The 27,537-nt window shown below is 40.6% G+C and overlaps 1 protein-coding gene across 4 annotated transcripts; it reads left to right on the forward strand.

Annotated features, from left to right (window-relative positions):
- NCF4 (neutrophil cytosolic factor 4) lies at window positions 1–27,537 on the forward strand. Of its 4 annotated transcripts, XM_066184042.1 has the most exons (14): window positions 12,699–12,844; window positions 13,656–13,850; window positions 15,881–16,010; window positions 18,008–18,192; window positions 18,521–18,669; window positions 19,552–19,723; window positions 19,814–19,946; window positions 20,046–20,206; window positions 21,084–21,229; window positions 21,331–21,505; window positions 22,536–22,626; window positions 22,898–22,967; window positions 23,753–23,856; window positions 24,136–27,537. In XM_066184042.1, the coding sequence occupies exons 2-14, from the start codon at window positions 13,781–13,783 to the stop codon at window positions 25,337–25,339; spliced, it is 2,790 nt and encodes a 929-aa protein (XP_066040139.1). In that variant the 5' UTR covers window positions 12,699–12,844; window positions 13,656–13,780; the 3' UTR covers window positions 25,340–27,537. The 4 variants fall into 4 exon arrangements, with proteins under 4 accessions (XP_066040141.1, XP_066040140.1, XP_066040142.1 ...); XM_066184044.1 differs by lacking the exons at window positions 12,699–12,844; window positions 15,881–16,010; window positions 18,008–18,192; ... (8 more) ...; window positions 23,753–23,856; window positions 24,136–27,537 and adding exons at window positions 1–184; window positions 2,058–2,142; window positions 3,315–3,468; ... (5 more) ...; window positions 9,323–9,388; window positions 10,164–10,388 and having other exon boundaries at window positions 13,656–13,768; XM_066184043.1 differs by lacking the exons at window positions 12,699–12,844; window positions 13,656–13,850; window positions 15,881–16,010; ... (9 more) ...; window positions 23,753–23,856; window positions 24,136–27,537 and adding exons at window positions 1–184; window positions 2,058–2,142; window positions 3,315–3,468; ... (6 more) ...; window positions 10,164–10,388; window positions 10,520–11,175.

Raw genomic sequence — 27,537 nt, forward strand, 5'->3', positions numbered from 1 at the left:
CACTGAGACATTAAAAAAAGATCTCTGAGGCCTTGCAGAGAGTCTTGTTTCATGCAGGGAGAATTACTTTGACTTTGTGCTCATCCTATTAAACCAGGAACTGTCCAAGAAGTAGAGAAATAGATCTGAGGTATCTGGATTTAAGAAGAACCATGTCTCTTCCCCGACAGCTGCGAGAAAAGAGGTAATGTGTCTCTCTCTGCTCCTGCCTCCCCAGAAGTCTCATGTAACTCTTGTGATCTGTTTGGTTAATTTGGATGCAAGCATCTTTGGTGATTCTAAAAGGCTTCTTGTTATCATAACTTCCCCACTATTAGGCTGCAGGTTGAGCAGACCATTTCTTGTGCTGTAGTGGACTTTCTTCTTTTTGTGGGGAATATTCACCACCTAGGACATAGTGGGTCATTGTCCTCTTTATAGCTGCAAAACAGTTTCCCTTTTACTGGAGTTTATGATATGAGTGTTTGTGATATGACTAATTATATCTCTTGGTCTCCATAACCACATCCCTCTTCACAGTAAGGGGTAGTATTTACAGTATTGTGGGTGGTGCTGATTCATGTCGTTTTCCTTGTACAGCAAACTATTGCAAGATGTTGCATCATTACTTCATCATTTCAAATGGGCTACGCCTTGTGGAAGCCCCTGCTTGGGATATCCTCCTAGCAGAATAAACTGAGACAACTATCACTTTTGTTTTGTATTATCATTTAACATTTTGTCAGCTTGGCATTCCTTAGATGATCTGTTTAAAATCTCTCTTTATCTCATTTGTTATTGTTTTTTCCTCATTCTAGATCCTTTTTACTCATGTGTTAATATAAATACCCCTCTAAGATTGAAGCAAAGGTGAATTTGTGTGCTGCTTGTCAAAGCTGTTGCACCAAGGAGAAGATCATAGAGGAAAAACACCTGCCAATCCATGTTTTTCTGTTGTGTGGTCAGTATAGACCTGTAACATGACTATGTGGTCATATGGCTGCTTGTTAGGTGCTCCTGCAAGGGATTCTTCCTTCTCACTTCAAATCCAATTTTTTCTAGGACCTGCAAAGTTTATTCTAACCTTGCCTACTACCATGTGTTCCTTCACACATTTTTGACATTTTCAAACAAGTATCTTTGTGCTTGCTTCAGGTTATCTGCTGTGACTGGAAGATAAGTGCCAAGGTTGTAGGTTTGATCCCTGTGCAGGCCTTTCATTTAAGAGTTGGACTGGGTGATTTTTGTGGGTCCCTTCCAACTCCAAATGTTCTGTGATTCTGTGATACATCTTACCTGCTGTGGCTGGGAGGTCTCTCTCCAAATATTTGATAGCCTACCCTTTTTTTTCCAAGCCTCTTTAAGAGTTTGCTTTATTGTGATGTTTACAAGAAAACTTGACAACATGTTGACAGCTGGTGTAGGCACCACTAATTTTGATATAGAACAATTCTATGCTTTTGTTTCTTTGTTCTTTTTCTGTTTGTCCTTATCCTTGTTGTTTCTTATATGTATGCGGCACATTTTACACATCTTACACAGAGTATAAAGTTTTTAGAATTTAGCTTTGTGCTGTCAGTTTCTACAGCACCTCACATGACAAGCTCTTCTCAGAATTGTTTCCTTTTCCCTACAGTAATGCAGTAATAATAGCAGCATAAATCATGATATATAATGATCTCCTTAGAATAAGATCTACAGATGCACAGTTCTTATTGTAAATCTCCTAGATTAAGGAAGGATTAAGAATGTATCCACAGCTGATCACATTTCTCAGGAAAAGCTTAGCAGTTCAAGTGTTTGTTTTGTAGTCCTGTTCCTCAGGCAAGCCTAGGAATGAGGGGTATTTTTCAGGCATGATGGATCTTCACAATGGTCACTGACTTGTGCTGAACTTATTGAAACTTGGCATCTCAAGACCAGACCTCCAGAGGAAGAGAATGACACCATGAGTTTCTAACATCTTGGTTTTGATACTAGAAAATGTGATATTGAGTATCTTTGCTCTGTGTGGCATAAGATACCTCAAAGGCTATTATCAATATGAGTAACCTAAAACTTCTGTTCTTGCTTCACAGTGATTTTGACCAGCTTCCAGATGATGTACCTGTTTCAGCTAATATTGCAGATATTGAAGAGAAGAAAGGCTTTACTAATTACTGTGTAAGAAGGGAGATTCATCTTGCCTCTATATTGTTTTACCTGTGACTGGTTTGGTTGTGGGAAGCAAAATGCAGTCACTCTGGTGTAGTTGCTTTTTGGCATGAGTAGTTCCATGTGGAAGACTTCTCAGTGCTTTATTTTTCTGGAATGGAGTATAGCTTTCCAAATTCAGTCTAAAATTTTATTTTCTGAATGAAATGTGGGACATATCGTCCAACATAGTTATTCTTTTCTAATATCTGATTTGTTTCCTGTTGGAGTACTGTTGGTGTGCCATTGGTGAAGATAGTGGGAAAGTAATTCGGAGGGTAGAAAGGAAGAGTCTTGCTTCATTATTCTGTGGTACTGGCAAGTTAGGATGCTCCCATCTTCACAGGAGATAGCATATTAAGACACAAAAGAGCACACAGGAAGAGAATAGTAGGGAAAGGCACTAAGATTTTCTGAAAGTTTGAATATGACCAGCTCAGTCTGACTGCTGCTGGAGACATTGCTCATGAAAACCTTTCCACTGCAGAATTCAGGCTTTACTCTGGAATAGAGTGACATTCGGTTGTTCTGTCTTTATGTTTGCTGAAGGATCTGGCTGCAATGTGACTCAGAGGTCAGTGCATGGAAATTTTGGGTTCCTTTAGAGCAAAGCAATTTTGTCAAGAGATAAATAGCAGAGTGGTTGAAGGAGGTCAGACCACAATTTTTGCAGTTGTGTACATTAAAGTCAAAAAGAAGTATGAATGCCTTCAATTCTGAAAATCAATTCATTTAGATGTCTGTCTGTCTCTAGATTTAGATGCCCAAGGCATTCTTGTTGTAAAATATTTGTATTTGTCTCCCTAATGTATTTTGTTTGTCACTGAGGGAAAGTGTGCAAGCGTAAAGTTGAATCTAGTAATTTCATGTTTCCTTTTAAGATTATATAATATAAAGCAGCCACAGGGACATGCTTCATATGCAAGCTGGACCCACAAAAATACCACACTGGTGCTACCTTGCTATTTCCTAGTTCCTGTTAGTAGCAGATGCCTAACTGAAGGCTTGCTTTCCTCTTTGCTCCTCAGAGAATATTCCCACTAATGGAGCACTGATGTTATGTTCCTATTTTATTCCTCACATTAATTTGGTGAGTATTTATAAGTATGAACATCAGCCTGAATCCCTCTTCTCTGTTTCAGATGTTTGTCATTGAAGTAAAGCTTAAAGGTGGTGGCAGATACCTCATTTTCCGGCGCTATCGTGAGTTCTATGCCCTGCACACCAAACTAGAGGAGAGATATGGGCCAGAGAGCAATAACAGCCCATTTACCTGTACACTGCCTGTACTGCCAGGTAAGCTGTGAGTACCAAACCTCTGCATAATTATCAGCTTTCTCAGCTCCAGGCTGTTCTAAAGAGGAATGCAGTGAGAGAAGTAGTTGTGACAAGAAGCTCATTCCTGTCTATGGATGCCAGAGAAGTCGTGTTCCATTGACAGTCCCTTCACTTGTGGAAATTTCATTTAGAAATCTAAAATCCTCTAGAAAATATGTAAATTTTTTTGAGCTTCTACTTCCTTCTGATTGCTTCATTTGTCTGGCAGCCTCTTTTTTTTTTCCTTCAATAACTGTCACAGGTTTTACATTTTCCAGGAAAAGTTTTTGTCGGTGCCAAAAAGGAAATTGCTGAGAACAGGATTCCTATCCTAAATGTCTACATGAAGGTAAAACTTAATTTTAAAGTAAAGAATGCACTGATCACTGCAGATACATTGTCATGGAAATCAACTAAGACAGACAGTTCTAAGTTTCTGCTTCTCTCTGTACTGCTTTCCTGAAGACACAGTGCCCACACTGTGGTACAACCTGAAGTCCTCTTCCCCACATTGTTCAGACTGTAGTATCTGCTGGAGTATGCAGTTCACAGAGGCTCACTCTCTGTCTTCATATATAGATAGATATCCTTACCAAAACCTCCCAAGATGTATGAGGAAACGGTGAATCTCCAGGTGTTGCATGAATACAGGGTTGGTGTGTGCATCCAAGGGATTAGGAGAATGATGTATGGGTTGTGCTTTAACCCCACCCACCATCTAAGTACCATGCAGCCTCTTGCTCACTCCCTCCTCCCCTAATGGAATGGAGAGGACAATCAGGAAATGGTAAAACCCATGGGTTGAGATAAGAACAGTTTAATAATTGAAATAAAGTAAAATATAATACTAATAAATAATTGTAATTAGAAGGAAGGTAACCAAAAAGAGAGAAATAAAACTAAAGAAAACAAAAAAATGATCCACAGTACAGTTGCTCACCACGTGCTGACCAACTGCCAGTCCACTGAGCAGTGATCAGTGGCTCCTGGGCAACTCCCTCCAGTTACATACTGGGCTTGATGTCCTGTGGCATGGAATATCCCTTTGGCTACTTTGGACCAGCTGTCCTGGCCAGGCTCCCTCCTAACTTCTTGTGCAGCTCCTCACTGGCAGGACTTGGAAACAGAAAAACCCTTGGCTTAGACTAAGTAAGCCACCAGTTAGAAACAACTAAAACATCTGTGTTATGAACATTATTCTCATGCTAAATCCAACACACAGCACTGTACCAGCTACTGAGAAGAAACTTGACTCTCTTAGAACTAGAATCAGGACAGGTGGGCTTCTGAGAAAACCTGAATTACAGTGAAGATGCAGCATACATCAAGGAGAGATATTCTTTGTGTGCAGGTTAACTGAAGAACTGAACTTCAAATCAGTAAAAGTCTGAACCACTGGCCAAGACTTCCACTACTTAAGATTTCCTTCTTTCCACAGTCATTCATGTTCTGAAGAGAAACACAAAAACCAATTTACTTCTGCAGTAAATGAGGTACAAAAAAGAGTGAAGCAATGCATTGGCCACCTCCAGGAGTAAAGAGGAGAGACTGTCAGCTATTCAGTTGTGTCCTGCTGAGTGAGAAGGGAGAGGAGGGAGATTTCTGGCAGTAATAAATATCCTTCATGATCCTGTAGGTCAGAGAGGCATATTTGTTACATGTAAATAAATAGAGAACTGGTCTCTCCCACTGTTACACTCTGCTTCCTGCTTGCTCTTGGCACAGAATCTCCTCTGCCTCCCTGCTTGGGTGTTGATGGATGAGGACGTACGGCTGTTCTTCTACCACTCAACCTTTGATGGTGAGCAGGTGCCTCACAGATTGCGACGACTTCGCCCACGGACACGCCGAATGTAAGTGATTGATATGTGGTTTCCAGCATTGCTTGATGTAAGAGATGCTGTCCAGTTTTGCGGGAAGAGAGGGATGAGGATCACCACTGTGTTTTCCAAGTGAATCCATGAATCCCTAATATGAGGGTCTTTGTGGTGGAGTGAACACAGAGTATTTCTTGCTTTCAGTAATCTCAGATTTTTAAAATGGACGTAGTACTTGCATTAAAGGAAAATTCCAAAATGAGAGTATACCTTGCTTTTAAAAAATATTGTCCATCTCTATTTGCCTGTATTTCTTTAATGGTAATCTCTGTTATAATGTGCAGAATATACAGGCCAAGCTTAAGGACATAGGTTTACACCACTGAAGTCAATGTGAGTTTTGGCACTGAATTCAGTGAGTTCTGTTCAGACACTAAGTGAAACTGAATACTTAATTTGTTCCTGTCCTTTGTCTAAGCAGGGGCCTGTCCTACATAGCAGCATTGACACCCCTTTGGAGAACTGCTAAGTTGACATCATACTTCATTACCCGTCAGATAAATTAATTCTCCTTTCAGCATTCCAAAGATGGACTTGCTTCCTTTTCACCTACCTCAAACAGTGCAAAAACTGCATATGTGTATGATGGCAGAGTTTCAACTAAATGCCATAAATGCTAGAAACAATGATGCCCAGAAGGCAGAATAGGGGGACTGAGCAGTGCTGTGGAAGAGAGGTCCAGAATACTGAATGTATTGGAAATCCCATCTGTTCTCAACAGAAGACACCATGAGATTGCTGCTGCTCTGCACTGAAACTGAGAGAACAAGGGCAGTGTTGTTGCATCCATATTTATTTACTTCAGTGCTGCACACAGATTCTCATGCAGTTTCTCCAGTGATCTATGGCTTACATGCCCTTTAAATTGTAAAACCACAGACACTGCACTACCGACTGTGTAGCATTTTTAATGTCTTAGAAGGATGTTTGTTGTCTCATTTCTTTGCAGTAAGAGTGTTTCAGATCAAGTGCCTGTTTTAGACCGCACTGCAGCTCCGCGGGCTGAGGTGAGTACTCTGCACAACCTGTCATGGGACAGGAGATTAAATCCTGTTTTACTTTGGTACCTCATCCATCAAGTTGCCTTTTTCAATTAGAGCTTGGGGGAAGAAAGTGAAATCAACAGAGAAAAACAATTGATTTTAACAACAGGGAATGAAAGGATGGAAAGAGGTGTTCAGTTCCTCATCATTTGAGTAATAAGAAGGTCCATGGTGAAATCAAAATGACAGGAGGTTCAAAACTGAGACATGTACAGCTTTCTGCCAAATGGTCCACATTTGCATAGTGCTACCCAAAAGTTAAATCTAAAGCAGGCATAAGCTTCAGCTTCATTGACTTCAGCATATGTTTAAGTTTTGCAGGTGAGGCATCTTAGTATTTTCTGTAACATAAATGTTCTACTGAAAAATGCCCATAGGCTTGTCTTTTGTGGTATATTTTCTCAGTATTAAGCACATGAGACTGCTTTGTAACCAGTATTTGTCTGAACAGGATCTTGCTTCCTGAAACATGTGACTTTGTCATATAAGATTAAAAACCCCACGCATCTGCTTTGAGGTTTGTTAGTTTTGTTCTTTATGCAGAGAACTACAGGTCTTGGAACAGTCATATCTCTTGGGTTTTATCTATTAATTTATTAATATTGAATATACCTACCAGAACTTTTCAATAGGTGAAAAAAGGCTTTTGAAAGAGCTATTAAGTAGACATAAGAACCACTAGCACAACAGTAGCCATTGTTTTGTTTGGTTTTCTTTCATTAAGAGAATTCTTGGCATTAACAAGACCAAAAGAACCACTGTAACACAGAATAAAGAACACCTTATCATTTTGCTCCTCTAAGACCATTTAAATGGCTACCATGTTTTCTAAGGACAATGGGGGAGATGTGCATTTTTGATAACTCAGACACTATAATGATCCAACTTTTTGTTGGGGTGGTAGCATGTATTTGCCTCCTTTTTTTTTTTTTTTTTTTCCCTTTCGTGAAGAGGGCATCTCAATTTCATTTTAACAGTATGCCAACTTCCCAGGCTTTCCCAAATCTCCCAGTTCAGCATACAGACCTGAAAACTAGATGTGAAAGCAACAGTTACTTACCCTTATGTGGACCCAATATTTTCTGAGCCTGAGAATTGCTAGCTCTTCCCAAGGGAAACTTTTCAACAGTTTTCTTTTTCCCAAAACAAGCTTGTGTAAACAATATTGCTTTCCCATAACAACAGTTGTTTGCTATTTCTGTTACTTAGCCAATGGGAGAGGTGTCAGTCCTATGGACCAATAACGTGCCTTCTTAGTGCAGCATGTTATAAAAGGGCTAAATGAATTGTAAATAAAACCTTCTGATTTCTACTGCCTGCTGACTGGAGTCAAGCATCTTTATTTCGTGTCCTATTGTGACACCCTTAAATTAAGACACAACATTTCTGCAAATTTTTTTAAGACTCTTTGCAATATTTTGCAGCAAATCTAAAAGCTGTAAAGCTGCAATGAGAAATAATATATTTTTTTAATTCTCAGGATTTCAAGCTGTCAGTTGGCTTCAGGTCTGTTGTCTTACTTGCTCTTAAGTGCTTTCAACTTACGTATATTCATTTCTCTGGTGCTCAGTGTTTTGCCACTTTTAGAATCCTTGGATGTAGCTCTCTCAGGGCCCTGTTTATCCTAGTGCTTTCACTGCTTCTTCAAAGCAGTTTTGTGTGTGCTGAGGAGAAGAGAGTGTGAGAACTGCAGACTATGGTCAAATATATGTGACCTTATCCCAGAAATACATATATGATGACAAAGTGCACACTGTCTTGCTGCTTTATGCTTTCTCCTCAAGAACACAACAGAAAGATTTGCTTTTGTAATTCTGTGAATCAATAGTTTTGAGGTTATTACTTTCCACAGGCACTGTTTGATTTTCCTGGAACCAATAAACTGGAACTCAGCTTCAAGAAGGGAGATTTGATCTATCTACTCAGCAAAGTAAACAAAGACTGGTTGGAGGTAAGAATGCAATAGCAGTACTAAATTATTAGCATACCTTGAAATATATGAGTAGAAAGGGCTCTCCTGGTCCTTGTGACCTGCCACTTCCTTTCAAGGAGAAACTGTCATAATCAGGTCTTACTGTCAAGAATAAATCCTTGATTCCAAATTAGTAGTTGTTTGGTTCCTTCATGGTTTTTAGCTTACAAAATTTCTGCTCTCCAGACTTCAGTTTCCATTTGCATTTGCTTCTGCTGGAATGTTTTTAAATTCTTTGGAAGTGATTAGAACACAGAAAGGACACAGAAAGGAGATGGAAACTCCATTTCAGTCATTAATTGTTTTCTTGCCTCAGGGTGAGTTGATGTATGCTTCATGCTTCATACCACAACACACGTCAGCCTGATTAGAGAGAACTTGGGTAATGCAGCAGTGTTCTGAAAAAAGGATGAGGGGAACATACTGTGTGTTTGCTGTTATGATATCTCTGCTTGCTCAAACACCACAGCCTTCCTTGTTAACCATCTGACTTTCATTTTTTCCACACTGTTTCACTCTGCCTGGTATTTGACTATGCAATTGTATAATATTTTTGTAGGGATGCCGTCAGGTCACTTCCATAGAATTTCTTTTCTTGATTACAGTGGAAAAATTCTTATTATTATTTCTATGTAAATTAATTGAATTCCAGAACCTATTGCATGTGGCCAAAATGGCATGGTTTTCTTGATTCTAATATTTCCTATCATTCCAGGGAACTGCTGATGGTGCCACTGGGATTTTCCCATGTGCTTTTGTGAAGATCATAAAAGATTTACCACAGCAGGAAGACACAGTTAATAAAGTTCGCTGTTATTACTATGATGAGACCATGAGCATTATCAGGTAGTAACAAAATAGTCTTCCAGTTTACTGCTGAAGAAACACCAACAATTCTCTCTTGTCATGATACGTAATGATTAGATGTATTCTAAATACAGGGATATCTCAGTGGAAGAGGATCTAAGCAGCATTCCATCTTTCAAAGATCTAATGGAATTGATGAGGTACAATGCAATCACTTGGTTGTATATTTGATACTTAAACATTTGTCAAGTTCATTCCGGTTCGAGATTTTCCACATTCTACTTGGTCATCACCATATTCTGTGTATGAAATACTTTTCAAGTGTTTTGAAGAAGCTGCATTTTGACTTGACCCAGGGCCATCTGTGCAGACACTAGTCCTTCTTGGGATTGTCATGAGTAAGGAATGACACACACTTCTGACTCAATTGTGATGGGTAGAAATTTTCCATTTCTTGTACTAAGATAAGAGCCATACCCCCATAAAAGCATCTTTTGTCTAGTACATTTCTTCAGGATGTAGGACATGGCCTTCTAACACTTGTTAAACTAGTGTTAAACTAAATTACTCTGGTGCTGAACAGCAACAATTTAGAACAGTAAATATTGGTAATAGAACACCTGTTCTAATATTATTGCACTCCTCAGAAAAACCAAAAATAAGTAGGCAAAAGTGGGTAGTAACAACAGTCAGGTCTTTTACATGGTAATTCCATCAAACACACAGATTAATTGTGCCATTTATGTGCTGTTACTGGAAATAGTTCTTGGATCTGATAGATTTCTTAGCTTAAACACAACACAGCATGAATGTGGCTATATGATTTCTAGTACTAGCTGTATCAAGAAAGCCAAGACACCCAAGGCTTTGTGTGGCTTTTATCAAAATTATTAGATTGTCAGTATATTGTTCATCATGTAGCACCTCCCAGGAATTCCTTGATTTCTTGGGATCAATCCATTTCTTTTCTCCCAGGCAGGAGTTTAACCAAGATGACATTGTTTTGAATTACCGGGACCCTGGTGGTGATCTGATCCGCTTGCTCTCTGATCAGGATGTTGAGCTCATGGTGTCTCAGAGCAGAAGAAGTCCCTCTGAGAAGCACTTTTTCCCTTGGAAGTTGCACATCACTCACAAAGATGACTTGGGTGTCTACAACACTGGTCCAGGAACAGGTGCTACTCAAACAGTAGGAGCAATGTAAGTGCTATATAGATACCCCTCTCCACAGGCAATTTCCTTCAACATGTCTTTGAAGTGTCCTTGAAATGAGTCATTTTTAGTAATATATTACCTTTCAGTGTAAAATCTGTACTTGTTAACTTCTTCAGCTTTTTAGCATTCATCTGCAATAGAGACATCTACATAGGGAACAGAGAAGGTGAGGAATAGAGAAATAAAACCATGGGCCATGTTAACAAAGCAAGTTAGTGTCAGCCTGCAGTAGAGGTCTCCTAAGCCCCCAGACCTGCTCTGGTCTCTGTTCTCACTCCTAAGGCTAATTATTTATCCGGAATGACTTTATAAGCTTTTCTTTTTTTTCCTAGACTCCCATAAATTTCTCTTCATTTGCTGATCTGAAGGTTTGTGTACCAGTGTGTAATTATTTCTCTCCTGTTGGAGTCTGACTGTGTGTTCAGAGTTTGTCCTAGGAGCATCAAGAAAAACTTTTTTGGATTTCAGTGAAGAAATTGCAGCCCATCTTAGCTTTCTTCTTTTCTATGGACCAGTGTATTGAATTCTGTTAATCAGACCTGTGTACACCTGCAGTGTTCCTTATAGACCTTTACATAATTGTACAATCTACTTGTTTTCATTTTCTGGGAAAATGTGTAGAATGTCTACTCAAACAGCAATTTCTTCTGCAACTTCTGCTTTCTGACACTGCATTTCAAAGTAGAACTAACAAGAAATTACTGTATCAGATTATTCAACAAATAAAGTTAAATATTAGTTTGTCAGTTTTTATTTTAAAGTGTTTTTTTTTTTTGTCGGGGGGAACTTGTTGACATTATTTTACTAAAATATTACAAAATGTAACTTCCTGCTTCAGAGGCATTGTAGCAATGCAGATTAAAAAGGAGATGAAGTAATACAGTGATTGTGTCAGTGATATGACATGTTGTGATACATAAGAAAAAGCATTGTAAGTTTGAAACCTAAAAGCATATATGGCCTGCAAAGCTTCTGGTGTGCAGGATTCCTTGTTACTTGTTCCTGGAGTTCAACAGAGCAAGTGGCACTGAGATTTTCACTGACAGCTAGATCCTGTGGTGTAATAGCAACTCAGCATATCTCTCTCAAAATGGAGAAACATTTTCAATGAGAAAGGAAAGGGAGGGAAAATGTCTGCTGGGAAGCAACTGTCCTCTTTTATAAGGGTTCTGGAAGAACATAAACACACTGGCCTTTGAAAATCAGGAGAGGATGATCCCCCTCTGCCTTTAAACTGCAATGCAAAATAAATTCTTCCCATCCAGCCAAGTTACATATTCCCCTAACTGTTTGCAGGTTTTATATGGACACCTTCTGACACACAGTTTCCCCAGTTATTCTCCATATTCTTTGTCTTGCTTTGCATGTTTCCCTTATTCACATGATACTTTTTTGTTTGTTTGGTTGGTTTTGCTTGTTTGTTAGTTGGTTTTTATTGTTTATTGATACAGTTCTGATGAGAGAATAACTGCTAACTGTGGTTTTGGTCAGTATCACAGGGATTGAGAGGAGTAGCAGTGCAGGACAGACAGTCTCTGGCAGTTCTATTCTGTATCTAGGGACTCATCTGAGCCCCCATTGTTTATCCCTGAGAACAGAAGCCTGAGCATGTGTCTCTGTTATGGCTGCCTAACCTTTCTCAGGTTTATTTTTGAAGGCTGGATTTTTAAATTTTTTTTTTACTGAGCTAAGTTTCATGGCTGGATTAAAAGACCAGGCTGCCTTGGATGTAGGATAACTTCAGATCAACTACTCTCACCAGTTTTCTTTTGTTTCCTCTATGTATTATAGTACTTATAATTTATTCTTAATTGTTGTTGAAATGGGTAGAACCTAGAAATATTACTCAAAATAAAGAGTTACAGAGATAAAGGTAGTTCACTCTCCCCCAATATAGATGGTCAAATGTAAGTCCAGAGGGATCCCTGCCATGAAGATTGTCTAGCCTAGAGTAAAGCAAGAAACAGCACTGAAGAAAATTCTTTCTTCATCTTTCTTACTTCTTCTGCAGTCAGTCCTTTCTCTTTTTAAAAATATGTAGGTCTCATATTCTGGTAATTGTTAACACACAGATTGGCAATGACAAATTTCCTTTCCCTCCCTTCCCCGTCCATCTAACAGTCCCATCTAAGTGCGTGCTTTGGGGGCTAAAATAGGAAGTACAGACTTCCTATTTTGTGCAGTTCTGCAGACTTTCCTTGTAAGGGGAGTGTCAGCTTCTCTGAACGTGGCATTTGAGGTTCACAAAAGATGTAGCAGTTATTTTGAAGACTTACTTGCCAAGAAAATCCTGTGGTTGGTTAATACTTCTGTATCCAGTTCTAGGCAAGTGTGGGTTTGCTGATTTCTGCATCAGAGGATTCTGGTGCTGGGGGGAGGCTGGACAGGGGGAGTCACCCATCAGGTTGAATCATCTGCCTCACAGACACCCCTGGATCCAGGTAAGGGAATGTCTTCCTTTCTGGTGGAAGCATAACAGCAGAGTCTGCTCTCATACAAGGACTTGTGAGTTACTGAGGGATTCCTTAGCTGCAATGATTATTCAAGGGCTCAGCCAGCTGTTTGCAGTCCAAGGAATTGGCATTTGGGAATCTATAAGTCAATAGGAATTTAAGAGGAGTTTTTCCATGCTCCCCTGTAGTAGAAAAAGTCTCAGATCTATAATGTGCTTAAGCAGGTGTTTGTATTATGATTTTGAAAAAGCAATGAGAGATGGTCAAAAGGACTTAAATTCAAGTATTGAACAGTGTGGTCCATTGTCCTGGAACTGCCCAATCTACTTTCACTCACTACAATCACCAGGGGAAAAAAAAAAAAAATTTTTTTGGTACTACGTCTACAATTTGCAACATGTTTGGGGGGCACCTAGAAAAGGGGGCACCTCAAAGTGAATGAATATGGAAATCCTACCAGGATTGCTGGTTGGATTACAGCTCCTAGGAACTGTGTGGTTCAGATAATATTTTTAAGGAAATTAACAACTGTTGTGGTTCATTAGGAAGGCTTTAAGCATAAAGAGCAGATGAAATGAATTTTAAGGACGTGTTCCCATAAAAACTGGCATTTTTCTTTGTTGCTACTCAGCTGACTGAATCCCTGCACTCCCTTGGAAATGTATGTTTACTTCATTCTTTGCTTGTATTGCAACAACACACAATGAAAAGACGTGGATTTTGTCCTACAAGAAATGCTTGGTAGAAGTTCTTCCTGAATGTCACTTGATCATGATCTTAAAGAAGTTCCCTTTTTCAGTTTTACTTCTCTTTATGTGAAACAAAACCAAACAGCTCCACAGTAAGCAGGACAAGAGAGTAGCCAGTGGGCAATGAAAATTCTGAAATTCTGGGTTAGGATCAAGCCTTTGTGCCAAGGAAAATATGAACATGAAAGAGATTTTCAAACTGCTGCTGGATCTGTATTTGGTCTTCAGTGTTCAAGCCATTCGAGGTGAGATACAAATTTATACTCTCTTTTATCCTTACAATATTGCTTTTCTTTTTATATGTCTCCTTACAGCTAATGCACTTCCTCATTTTCTGCTTGTTTTTCTGCTTCCTTCTCCTGTTTTCTAAGCTGTAAGAGAACAGACATCCTGATCAAAACCAGCATGTAGCAGGTACATGTGCAGCCAAATCATTTGTATGTTGGTGGTATGGACAGGGTGAAATACTGTATAAATTGTATCCAAGCTGATTGGATAATGAGTGAAGGAAAGGAGGACAGACCCTGATAGTTAGTGAAAACACAGGAAAATGAAGGGCTGCATAATTCAGATGGTAGTGCACAGGAGTAGAGACATGTGGCCAGACACAAGACTGTGGTGGAGGACTACCAAGAGCAAAATCCAGATGACCTGATTTTCTTCCTGTGGAATAGCTGACAGACAAAGAGACCATCTGCCATATCCATTGCTTGTGTTTCCTTTCTTACACAATAAGAGCTTATTTCCCCTTCCCTTCCCTTCCCTTCCCTTCCCTTCCCTTCCCTTCCCTTCCCTTCCCTTCCCTTCCCTTCCCTTCCCTTCCCTTCCCTTCCCTTCCCTTCCCTTCCCTTCCCTTCCCTTCCCTTCCCTGCCCTGCCCTGCCCTGCCCTGCCCTGCCCTGCCCTGCCCTGCCCTGCCCTGCCCTGCCCTGCCCTCTGACTTGATTTAACAGATCTGGGAATATGTAGTACACCACACCTGCCACAAGGCTAGGCCTATAGCCATCCTAAAGACAGCAGAAAAAAGGGTGTTGTCAGGAGTTATGCGCCGTGGACATGTACCTTTTCTAATGCAGATGCCTCATGTCTGCAGTAGCTGGAGGAGTTGTGCTGACTGGCCCAGTATCAATTACAGGATATCTTCCTTGGAGGTCTCTGAGGGAAAATGTATTACTGTGTAGGTCAGACTGAGTTCTTGGTGTTCTGAGCCTTAGCCCCACATTCAGACCACCCTTTTCTATGTGGGATGCTCGATTTTCTGTTTACGCAAGGAATCCAGTAGAACTTACTTTGTACTGGTTTTCAGCAGATCAAAGTAAGGTCTCTCTAATGCCTGCTAAGACAGCATCATTCTGTTCTGATGGGGTTTTGCCTGTAAAAAGCCCCTCAAACAAGGTGATTATAAGCTCTCATCAAGAATATTATTTGAGAGAGCACACTTATGTATGCACACTGACATCTTTGTCATCTGAAGGTGCAATATCCCAGAAGTGCAGCATGGATATAACCATCAGAGAAAATAAGGAAGGATAAGAAAGCAGCTTGCTTCATAGTGCATGTGCCAGAGGCAGTCTGTATTTTTCAGCTTCACAGTTGTGAACTTAAAAAAAATATATCCTTGATGAGAGGTCTGGCCATCTCTGGATCATAAATCTAGTTTCAACAAATTAATTTGGACATTCTTCTGAGTCATAACAAGGCCATTCCCAGAGTATCTCACTTTTAAATAGACCTTTCTAGCATTATAAGCTTTACTGGGAAGTTAGTAGCAAAGAAGCTCACAAGCAACACATAAGGAGGAAATGATCACCATATGTCTGCTGACCATGGTATCTACTAATCCTTGGAAATACTCAGTGTTTGAAAAGTGATACCTTGTCTAGAGATGTATGCCATACAGGCACAAAGATTTCTCTTAATTGTTGCTAGTTGTAGCTTGGTTAGGGCACTTATGTATTGTGGAGATGTGCAGAATGGTCACAACACTGCACATATTTTCATGGAGTCTTGCCCCATCCCTGGAGATGCTCAGGGCCAGATTGACTTGGCCTCTGAGTAAAGTGGTGCAGTGGAAGGTGTCCCTGCCCATGGCAGGAGGGTTGGAATGACATGATCTTTAAGGTCCCTTCCAACCCAAACATTTCTATGAGTCTATGATTTTTCTGGTGCCAAGAGGAGAATACTGTTATCAGTGCCTTAACCATTCTGTACCTCCTATCTCTCACCATTTATATTTTTAATCATTGCATTTTTTTTTACCTCAATTCCTTTCCCAGAGAGTATCCCAATGAAAAGCTTAAAGTGCTACAATGACTACAATTCACAGGTGACATGCACATGGATGGAGCATTCAGAGGCTCATGACCTTGTTGGTATGATTCTTTACCAAAGGGATAATATTAAAATGTAAGTACCTGAAATGTGCTGAGGTAGATAAAAGTCCAAAGGGAAATTTGACATAACTTGGAATCCTGGGGACAAGCAATCAAGTTTTTAGAAAGCACATCCATCTCTCTTTTTGAATTAAGCAAAACTTGTGACTGCTCTGAGGCCTCAGGAAGAGAGGAATGAATAGGCTGTGCCAGTGGAAGTTTTTTAATCACCATTACAATTATTTTCCATAATTTTGGTGTAGGATCATAGATATGAAATAAGGTGGGGCATATAGGCTGCTAAAAATCAGCATTAGGGGAGAAGGAGGTATCAGAATAAGTGGGAGTATTGTTTGTAAACCCTAAAGGGAGGAGACATTCCCCCCATCATTTTGCTCATTTAGGAGCATCACTGAGTGTGTGGTTTTGATAACTTTTGAGAAAGATGGGTAGACTGTGTATTTATGAGATAGAGAGAACTGGTAAGTTCTCTATCTGTGCCATCAGTTTTCCTCCCAGAGATACTGATGTGTTCATGACAGTATCTCTCTGTTACATATGTTTCCTTTTCAAAAGGGAACCTAATCATCAGACTGGATCTTTGGTGAGGATAAGGACAGATAGAAATGGAGGAATAGTTAAGGGAGAGAGGAAGGCAAAGACGGATAGTTGAGAAGAAAATTATTTAGAGTCTGGGGATACAGGAAGAAAAGGAAAGAGGAAGAACTCTTGATTTTATTGCAAATAAGAGGAAAATAATAGACCTATAAGCAGATGAAAACAGTGGAAGAACTTGCAGGTTTAGGACCTTGAAGTTAAATACTTCTGGGAAAAGATGATTTAAAGTTCCTTGGACTTTTGAAGGATTCTCTGAAACATTGTTACATGATGAAGTGTGTGGATCATGGAACATAAATGAGATGAACTAATCAGACAAGCAAGTATTAAACATGGGCAGTCACACAGAAAAATCATTTTGATTTTGAAATCAAAATAGCCAACAATTAAATGGGATCAGCTCATAGATTAAGAATAGTTGACTAAACCCCAAAGTGTGAGGTAATGCTGGTGAGTAGATAACTTCAGGACTTCACACCCCTAGGGCTGACTCATTTGCTTAAGGCTACACACATACTGCAGTGTGCAATCCATACTTCAGCAATATCCCTGGTTTCCTTGCTAATATCCAACTTATAAAAATAGCAGTAGTGCTGAATAATGCTTGCTGACATATAGTTGGCTAAAAGACTCCATCCTATCCTGGAAGAGAGTATTTGGCCTTAAATACTCACAACTTAAGATTTCTCATCTTAGCTGGAACAATATAATATACTGGGCATGAAGCCATAAGCACAAACAAAATTCCACAGGGTACATAAAGAAGCAACGCATCTCTCCAGCAGCAAAGGCTACTGCAACCACACAAAGATTATCCTCTCCTGCCTAGTTTAAAAAAATGTTTCTAATTTTCATGATGCTCCTTGGCGTGGAGAAGGGCCATCTGAAAGGATGATTAATGTTGTGGATGAAATCTTTAATGAATACTTAAGATCCTTTGGCAGAACAGAACTGCTAAGGACACTGAAGTACATTTTGGTTGAGAATCTTTTTTCTAAGTGTTTTTCTGGTACTGCAAAATGAAAGTCTTCAAGAAGCTTAGGATCATCAGAAGTTTTACAGCCTTTAACTCTGAGTAAAAGGTGTATTTACATGATATTCATTTTCATCATACTATTTGTCACCTAAAAATATGAGATTACACAGAGCTAGGCTAAAAAAGTAACAAAAATAAACTGGCACTATAACATTCTGCTGCATGACTTTGAAACGGGGAGGCAAAATTCTGGTGTTAAAAATGTTTCTCATATTTACTGTTGCAAACGAGGACTAATAGGACCAGTGAGAAAAGGATATAAGTGCCTTAATGAATTATAAGAGCAGGACGGGATGAAATTAGTTTCAGGTGTTTAATTTTGCACTAACCACAGGTCTTCAGATCAGATCTTTACAGATCATTTTCTGTGTTAACAGGGAGAACAAGGACATGTTTTGCAAACGCCAGACAGAAAATTACTTACATGAAACTCCAGACGTGTATGTGCACTGGGTCTGCCGCAAGACTACAGACTATTTTGGAATAGGGGTAGATGATATTTATGGCTTCAGACCTAAAAAAGAGCTTCAAACAGAACTGGATGTTGATCTTTTCCAAAATGGTAAGGCTTAAATACCGAATTCTCATTTCCCAATGAATTTTAAGGATTTTTGAGAATGTATTTTCTGTTCATCTGGAATTGAATTCCACCTTCATTGTGAAAACTGCCAAAGAGTTCCACATTGAGAGGGTTGGGCAGGCAGAGCAGAAGGAAAGTTTCTGAGAGCAGCTGCATCTGGTATCATCTCAGGAACTAGTCAAGCAGGAGATACTTGGTCTGTCAGGGATAAGATACTCTGGAAATGGGGAAGCTTACCTAGATATTTTCTTCCCCTCTTTGTGTAATTTCCATATTATCTCCTCTCATGCATTGTACCTTCACCTTCCAGTTCAGCCCCTCTCACCTCAAAACCTCTCAGTCAGCTCAATGACATCAGGAGACTTCTTGCTGACCTGGAAAACAGCTGATGGAAGCCAAGGGTTGGGCAATGCACTGGACTATGAAGTCACTTACAAGCGGGAGTGGGAGTCCTGGGAGGTAAGAGCAGAGGAGTTGAGCTGTCCTGGTTTGGGCTGCACCATTTTGGGCAGTTGAAAGTCTTTGGTAAAAGTTGTGTGAATGAATGGTCTTTCCATTCTCAAGGACTGTGAAGAGATACAAGTGTTGTTTTGGGTCAGGTGGAAAGGGCTCTCTTTTTGTTGGCAAGTGGCTTGTCCAGTGAAATACCATTTTTCCTGAACTGAATGCATAGACCTCTTCTCCACTCAAAGAAATCCCCAACCACTGTACTTGACTTTGAGCAGGAGTTGAATCCCTCTTAAACTGAATTAAATCACATTCCAACAGAAGGCTGTGGATTCATGTGGGGAAAACAGCAAAATACATTTGAGAAGTTGCTTCCCCTTTGAGACAGATATGTTTTGGGTTTTTCTTTTCTTTTTTAAAAGTTTTTAAGAGTCCATATCCTTTGCCCTATCATTTCTCTAAATCTGCATATGTTTCTGTTCTGTACCTGTCAGCCTGATATTTAGATTTTAAGGGGACTATCTTGGCCAGATTCCCACATAATTCTGTGCTGAGCAGCGCTATGAACATGTGTAGCAGGAGGTGAAGACAGTCTGGACTTTGCAAGCTGCAGGAGTTTGCTACTTGTTGCGGTGGGACTTTGTGCCTGACAGTGGCCATACCTTGCCCTTTTTGAGTTGTGCTGCAGCACATGCTGGAGCCCCTCTTGTGCAGCAGCGAGGAAGCACTGCATGGCAGCATGTGCAGGGACCATCACACTTTTGGGACTGTTGGAGATGCATACTGGCAGTCAGCTCCTCCTCTCACTCTTTCCCTGTGTTCCCTCCACCTCTCTGTTCCCCAACATCCTAATTTCCTCTATCTCTTCCTCTCCCTCCTCTCCCCCAACAACAGGAAGCTGTCTCGTTCTTGCTCTCCAACACCACACATTGCAGTCTCAGCCATGAGGACCTTGTCCCAGGGAGCAGCTATGTTGCCCGTGTGCGAGCAAGACCGGGGCAGGCCAGCGGCTTCTCTGGGCAGTACAGCAAGTGGAGCACGGAGGTGTCGTGGAAGACCACTGAAGGTAGCATGGGATGGAGTGGGACCGTGCAGGGCTGGAAACTGAGAACCTAGAACTTTCCAGACACTAACCTTGCACTTGTGTTCTCTGAAGGTGGCCTTCAGCCCAGGAACCTTCGCTGCCTCTTCAGTGGTGGAGATCGTCTGACATGCAGCTGGGAAGTGAAGAAAGTGATCACCACCTCTATGCTCTTTGGCTTGTTCTTCAGGGCCACCCCAGCATCAGAGTATGTGCTCTGCCCATGGCAGTGTGTCTGTGCCTCTCCCATAGGGCTTCTGCCTGTCCCATTCCCCTGATTTCCATCCATCCTCTTTCTTCCCCTCAGAGAAGAGGAGTGCTCTCCTGTGCATGAGAAGACTTTGCCCCACACCCTATATGTGGTCCAGAGCTGTGAGATTCCTGTTAGCAATTCCAGCAGCCAGAGCCAATATCATGTGTCTGTCCGGGCCAAGACAGAGGACAAACTGATTGAAGCCTACAAAAACAGTGAGTTTCTGTGTTGTTTCTTGCTTCTCCTTCTTGTTTCTTGGAGAGTTGCCTGTCTGAGCAAGTGGGGCTGAGGACAGTGGTGATGAGGAAAAGTGAGTGGGAAATGGAAGAAACAATCACTGATGAAGAAAGGGACTGTATCAGGTCAGAGCTCTGGGGTGTAGGTGTGGAGTTCCTCAGTGGAACTTGTTACTCTGAGGAAGGTGACAGTGATGGAAACTGTTGTGCAAAATCCAAATTGTGACCTGGAGCTTCTCAGTGAATATTTGCCACCTTGCTAACTTTTCTGTGTTTCACATTCATGAGCGTTGCAGGTGACAGGGGACTGTGGTGAGAGGTGTTTGTGGCGAGTAGGAGTGTGTCACTGTGATTTCTCAAGAAGCCAGTGAGCTTTTATGAGTTTGTGCAATGGCCCCTGGAACACTGGATGAGGTAGGAAACCTTTGCCCAGTGAGGTGCACTAGGTAGGCCATCACTGCCCACATGTATCTGAAGGTATCTGGGTGACTTTTCAAACTCTAAAACTAGGGCAGCTCCTGCAGTGAGTGAAAATATCAGGAGGTAGCTCCAAGAGAACTGAAAATTTCTGGAAATGTGGTGGACAAGTACAGACAAAACTATTGCTTTGCTGCTTTTCTGCACAGAGGGAGTGCTGTTAGTATTCATGGCTAAGGATTTTCCCTTATTTAGTGGTCTACTGTGGTATTTGACTTTAAAATGAAGATGCAGAGAATTAAGAAGTGTTAAAAAGCTAACCCATTTTACATTGCACAAAACAACCTTTTTTTCAGGCCCTGGAAAAGATTCTCAATGTGGAAAGAGAGCAGTGGACCAGTAGGTTGGTAAGTTCTCTGAGACATTCAATGTGTTCCAGTTCAGGTGCTGCCGCCTGCAAATGTGTCAGTAACAGCAACAGAGAACCAAGAGTATGAACTAAGATGGATAAAACACAATATGAGTTACAGCTTCATAACACAGAGATACCAAGTCAAGTACTGGGAAAACAACCGATATGAAAAGGTAGCTTACAAAGTCCAAGAGTCATGGATATTTCTTTGCTGGTCAAAATGGAAAGACAGTTCTTCTCACCTCTGTCATTTGTGCTCCTTCCCTCTCCCCAGACTCTCCAGGAGTTAAATATCAGCAATGATGAACCCCCCTTCATCTTCACCCTGCAGATGCTGGCAGCATCTACAGAATATAGGGGGAAAATGCGTGCAAGGGTGAATAGGCCTCTGGAATATGAGGGACCTTGGAGTGAATGGAGCGAGGAGTTCACCTGGAAGACTGAGAATGGTACTTTTCATGCAGCTGCTTCTGTCAGGTTTTGGTGGACTGTTAATGGCTGGAATGGCTCTTTACTATAACACATTCTCTCAGCTGGGGTTGGAGTGAGGTGCCCATGGCCTAGTTGGAATCACTTACCAAGGCAGCTGCCCTGCCTGCATCCTTGCAGCACATCAACAATGTTAGGGAAGGGAGTGAATGACCGTTTAAGCTTCTTTTTCACTTGCCTTCATAAGGTGAGTACAACTAACCATGAAGTTTTCCATGTGGACAATGAATCAAAGACATCCTGCCTGAAAGATTACCATTATCACTTTCTGATTATCATTATCACTTTCTGATTCCACTAGTCCATTCTGCTGTCAGTGACTAAAGAGTCTGAAACTTTAAGAAGATAGAACATAAGCCATCAGCTTTTTATATTTGCAGAGTGACTATAAGTTCGTGTAAAACACACAGTAGATTCCGCTGGAGATAAAATCTTTACATGTTTTTGCTGTTTATGGACTTAGATGCAAAATGTCTGCCATCATACAATCTTTTACTCCAAGTAATATGATCTTGCATGATTTTTCCTGAGGAAGGTTGTAGTGGTTATACTGTGGGAAAATTGTGATTTGCTTGTTCAGGAAGAAATTAGCGTGCTGTTGTGGCTGTTAGCAGAGGGAGCTCTTAGGAAATCTCTGAGACCTCATTTCCTCAGAACTGTGCAGACTCAGACAGACTCAAGATGCCATGCCTGTTGTTCATGATGGAATGAGGTTCATAACCATCATTTTATAAGCTTAAAATGTTTAATTCTGATGTCAGTAAAAGCTAAGAAGCGAATCAGTAAAGGAAATAATGAAATCCTTCAGTCAGTGTGTTGTTCAGGTCATGTTTGGCTTGTCCTACTTTGGAGGATATTCCAACAGTTTGAAGGCTCTATGATCCTGTCCCTCTACATATCAAATTCCCTGAATAGTGGCAGAGTGAAAAACCTATTGCAGGAAACAGTCACTCTGCAGGTGGATAGCTTTTTCTCTTTTCTCTGTTTCAGTTCTGTCACCTGTGGTTCTCCCAGTGATGCTCCCAGCTCTCATCATCATTTTGCTGATAGTTGCTTATTGCAGCTATAAGTATTTCCTCAGGTAGGCTTGCATTGCAACATGGAGACTTAGCAGTCCTTGTGAGTGGCATTAAGTCTGAGGCACTTCTTGTCCCCCAGGAGAGAGGTCTGTGTGGAGATGGGCTTTGGTGGGCAGCCAAGTGCAGGGCTGTGCAAGGGAGAGAGTTGGGTGGTGCTGTGCCAGTGCCTCGGTTGTGCCTCGCTGTGCTGAGCAGTACAGTGTATGGGGTGCAGCCTTTTCTGGTAGTAGCCATGTTGAGAAGCAAATCTTGAAAACTATGTTCTGGATGCAGGAAGAAGAAAATGTGGGAGGAAAAGATTCCGAACCCCAGCAAGAGTCTTCTGATCCAGAGCTACCTGGGGGTAAGAGGGAACTGTACCATGAAGGATTCATTATTTCTCTTTCTTTTTCAGGACTTCCAATAATCTTAAGAGCTCTTCTTGTTTCCTAGCCCACAATGAACAAACATCTTCATTTATCTATTACTTGTTTTTAGGAGAAATTCTGGTCCTACTCAACAGAACAGTACTCTTATATTTAGCAGACCTCTTTGTGCTGTGCTTGTCAGCACAACTGTGATTTAAAATCAATGTAGAAAAATTTTTAGTACTTTAAAATTTCCTGATGCTGTGCTTTTAAAAGGGGGTTCTTAAAACCTGCCTGGCACCTGTGGACTCACCAACTCTCAAAAGCAGGTTCCTAGGGGACACTGCCAAGTAGCTCCATGAACAGCTTGAATTTGCTGTCTTGAAGTCCAGAGTAGCAACTCTACTGTTCCTTTTTCTTTTTTCCTATTACTCCGAAAATTTTAAACTCAATCATTTCATGATTACTGTGGCCAAGACAACCACCTACTATCAAGTCCCTTAAGTCCTCTACTAACAAACAACAAGTTTAGGAGGGCATCTTTCCTAGTTGGCTCACTGTGTACTTGTAGTTATGTCAGTGGTAAGGCAATATGGGTTTGAAGAAACCATCATCTGGACAAGAGAACATACCTTTGAGTTGTATAAGTGAAGTTGTACCCCTGTAACCAAGTGCTATAGGCTTTCCTATTTGTTTTCTTTATGCACAAGGAATTTACAAATCCTGATTCTACTGCCAGTGAGATGCTGCTCTTTGGTCATGTCTGCTTTTTCATTTTCAGAAAGGACATTTGGGAAGTTGGCCAACAAGCAACCAGCTGGACTTCAACAAATACAACCTTTCAGAGAAGATGGAGCAGGCCAGCTTCCTTCAAGTTGTGGACAGGTGAGTGAGCAGCACATGATACTGATACGGTAGCTAGTCTCTACGACCTGGCAGACCTGCATCATGGCAGAATATAATCAAATGTTCTGTCACTAAAAATCCTATACAAGTTGCTTTTGAGGAGGAGATTCAATTTTTTACTACAGAGGTAACTGCATTTGCAAGAAATTTTTTTCTAAGCCTGTGTGTAGCTATGTGTGTTTCAACTAGATTGGTTTATATTTTGTGTTTAAAACAATAGTCTCTCTCACGAGCAACTTTTACCTTTCCCACATTCAGGCAGGTGAAGACTTTGGCAGAGTGCATTGAAGGGCAGACTAGGAAGACAGATGTTTCCCCTGCTACACTGGACCTACAGAACTCATACCATGCTTTAAATGAGTCAGAGCACAGCCCAGTTGCCTGCTCAAGTATGAGTGCTAGTCATTCCTTTCCCATCTCAAGGAGAAACAGTGCTGATGCAAGTATTGCTTCCCACACAGCAACCCCTTGCTTTGCTTTCAATGGTCCATACTTGTACAGCCCAGTGGTGTCCTCCCACCCTGATATACATCAGACCCTGGAAATGGACCCTGTGGGACTCAGTAAGAAATCCATTTCCCTTCAGTATGTGACTCTCCCAAGGGAAGACTCTCCCCAGGCCTCACAGAGGCAAGAACAGCCAGGAACAGCTCCTCCAAAGTACATGCTCCCAGATCAAAAGGAAATTATGCAGCACCTCAATGACAAGGAAGAAGTCTCACAGGCCTCACAAGCTTGTGGGGAAGGCACCAAAAAGGGAACAGAGAAGCAAAACTCTCCAATGGCTCTCAGCTGTACCACATCTCCTCAACAGTGTCCCTTGGAGTACATCACCACAGACAGCCAGTTACTGCCATCAGCCAGCACCTCCATTCATCCTCCACTTGTCACAGCTGAGGAATCACCTTGTGGTTCACAGGAGCCCCAGTCTCCCAGTGACCACTCCTGCTATGAGTTTTCCCTGGGGAAAATGGGTGTCACGATCCCAGTTTCAGGCCAAGCACCAACCTCATCTCCTGAATTGCACCTGGATACATTTGGCGACTATCTTACGGTGCCTGAAGGTCTCCAAGAACATTCAAACCCCACAAAGATTTCTTTGCTTGTCTTACAGAAGGAAAATGATATTCCTAGAAAGCAGCCTTTGTCAGAAGAAAACTTGGTGGTGTTAAACCCTGACAGCACTGAGCCAGTTTTCCTTTGCCAGGTTGGCGACTATTGCTTCCATAGCCTAAAATCCATTGTGAAGATGGATAATAGTCACAAAGACCACCAAGTCAAGAAAGATCCTGAAGGAGAGACAATACTTGGGCAGACTGTATGTGATGATGAATCCATCACAGGCAAGGAAAAGGATGTATGGAAGATGGAAAAAATACAGGTCATTCAGCTTTTCAAAAATCTGAAATCAGATGATTACTTTTCCTGGCAGCAATCTTTAAGGATCAAAGAAATCGGTTAAATGGATAAATATTAATGAATACCAAAGAGACAGGTAACTGAAAGAAGTTGCAACTATCTGGTGAAAATGAACCCTCACACCTAGGAACAAATAAACACCAGTTCCATTTTCAAGCTTCCAGTCCAATGTGTTAAAAAACTTGAAGTAGCTCAGCATCATTCTCAGTGGTCTTCACAGATTTGGCATGAAAAACAACACAAATATTACCCTTTAGTGTTTTTCAAACTTTTTGGCTTATCCACGATGAACAGTTTATCCTCCTCATGATCCTGTAATACTTCACAATCATCTTGCAATTGTATCAGATTGTTTGGCAAAACTCATGGGAGAAAATGCAGACTTAACACCTTGAAATGCTATCAGAAGAGGACAAGCTTGGGAACCTTGGAAAGAAAAGTTCTATCCTTAAAAGCAACTTTGTTTAATTTCTGTGCACTTGTAAAATAGCTCTAAAAGTCACCAAGCAACTTCTCTCTTTTCTATATCTCTGCCTTTCCCCTGTGGCATGAAATAGGTATTGTCTAAGGTGAAAAAACACCAGACAGTTATAGAAGTGTAAATAAAAAATGAGAAAAAAGTTGTTGAAATCCAGGAAAACTTTCTTAATGTTAATGTACAGTATATCACAGTCGATTCAAAGGATAAGAAGGAAACATTACTGGGATACATAAAGCAAGTTGTAGAGAACCATTTGGAAGAAGAAATGTTACTGAAGGAAAACCCAAGGGCTCCTAAAGTTCAGTGAGAGGGAGTGGGGCAGACAACAGAAAATGGCAGGTAAGAGGTGCTGGGAAGGTTCACAAGCCTGTAACTGCTGGGGTTCTTCTATTTCTAGATGTTGAAGTACTACATAATTTTCTTTATGGTTTATTGACTGTTTATGCATTATATACTTCATCCTAAAATATTGATTGATTCTTTGTTTGGTTTTTTTTCCTTAAATAATGAGAGTTTAGAAAGGGGGAAACCTTTTTTCCCAGTTTTGATGTATAGAAAGTGGTGCAAGGCAAGAGCATTTGTTCAGAACTGCCACTCTGTAATCAGTGAAAAGGCTTTAGTTTCAGACCTGAAGGTGGACTTGACTTCCAAAAAACCATATTTTTATTTGAAATATAAAATCTGTATTAGTAAACATATTATTTCTTCCTATAAGTATTTCATTTCATATGTTAAAAATACTGTGTTTACAATAAAATTACTATTAGCTCATTTGCTCAGGTCTCAAAAAATTCTATAGGTTCAGCTACGCTATATGTGAGGTAGGATGTTTTCTCCTGACTTCGTTATATTACTTGACAGAGAAAATGAGTTCTGTGTTTGTGCCACCCAATTCCTCCTGCTGGGTTAATGGGACTGTGCTGATTCAGAAATTACAGTGAAATTATTTGGGGTTTTGAGAATTTATTCCTTGTAAATAGCATTTTAAATCTGAAAGGTGTGAAAATTGAACTTGGTGCTCTTCACAGCCAAAGGCAGACAGTTGCAGTCTCTGATAGAGAATAGTGATGAACACTTTGAGAGATTTGCAATTTAGACCTTTTGTAATCAATTTTTGTTTTGTTTTGTTTTATTCTCTTCTTTGGCCTTTTATAAGTGGCACAATTAATTTCTTCCAAGCTGTATAATTGTGCTCTATCAAAGCATGTCCTAAAAGGGGATGTTCAAATTCATATGCAAATGTTGTATCTGAATTAATATCTTAGATATGTATCATTTTGCTGGGCCTTAAATTGCTGGGGTTTAATAATCAAGAAGAATAATGAGTGGGACAAGTTTGATTCAACTCAGTGGCTTTTGGATAAAGCCCATTTGCATTGTGATCAGTACTCTAAGATGTGATCAGTACTCTGACAGCTCTCTGTTTCTTCTGTTCCTCTGCACTTCACTGGGCATTTGCAGAGGCTGATTTTGGAGACAAGATTTACAGAGACGATATTACCATCTGAAGGAGCCTGGAATTTGCAGAGTAACATGCCATTGTCAGGACAGGGGAACTGCAGAGGTTTGCTTTCCATCTATAACAATTCATTTAGAGCAGAATGAGTTTCTGCTCTGGGGACTCTTTCTTCAATATCCACCTAAGTATCATTAAATAAAATATGTAATGAAGATTGGAAACAGAACTTATAATCTATGCCTCTTCTCTGTCAGAGGAATCCACTTCTTACTGGAATCAAAACTTCAATAAACTTCACCTG

The sequence above is a fragment of the Chamaea fasciata genome, unplaced genomic scaffold (genome assembly GCF_029207755.1).
Source record: "Chamaea fasciata isolate MVZ Bird 193981 ecotype frontalis unplaced genomic scaffold, bChaFas1.0.hap1 SCAF_5, whole genome shotgun sequence".
NCBI classification, from domain to species: domain Eukaryota; kingdom Metazoa; phylum Chordata; class Aves; order Passeriformes; family Sylviidae; genus Chamaea; species Chamaea fasciata.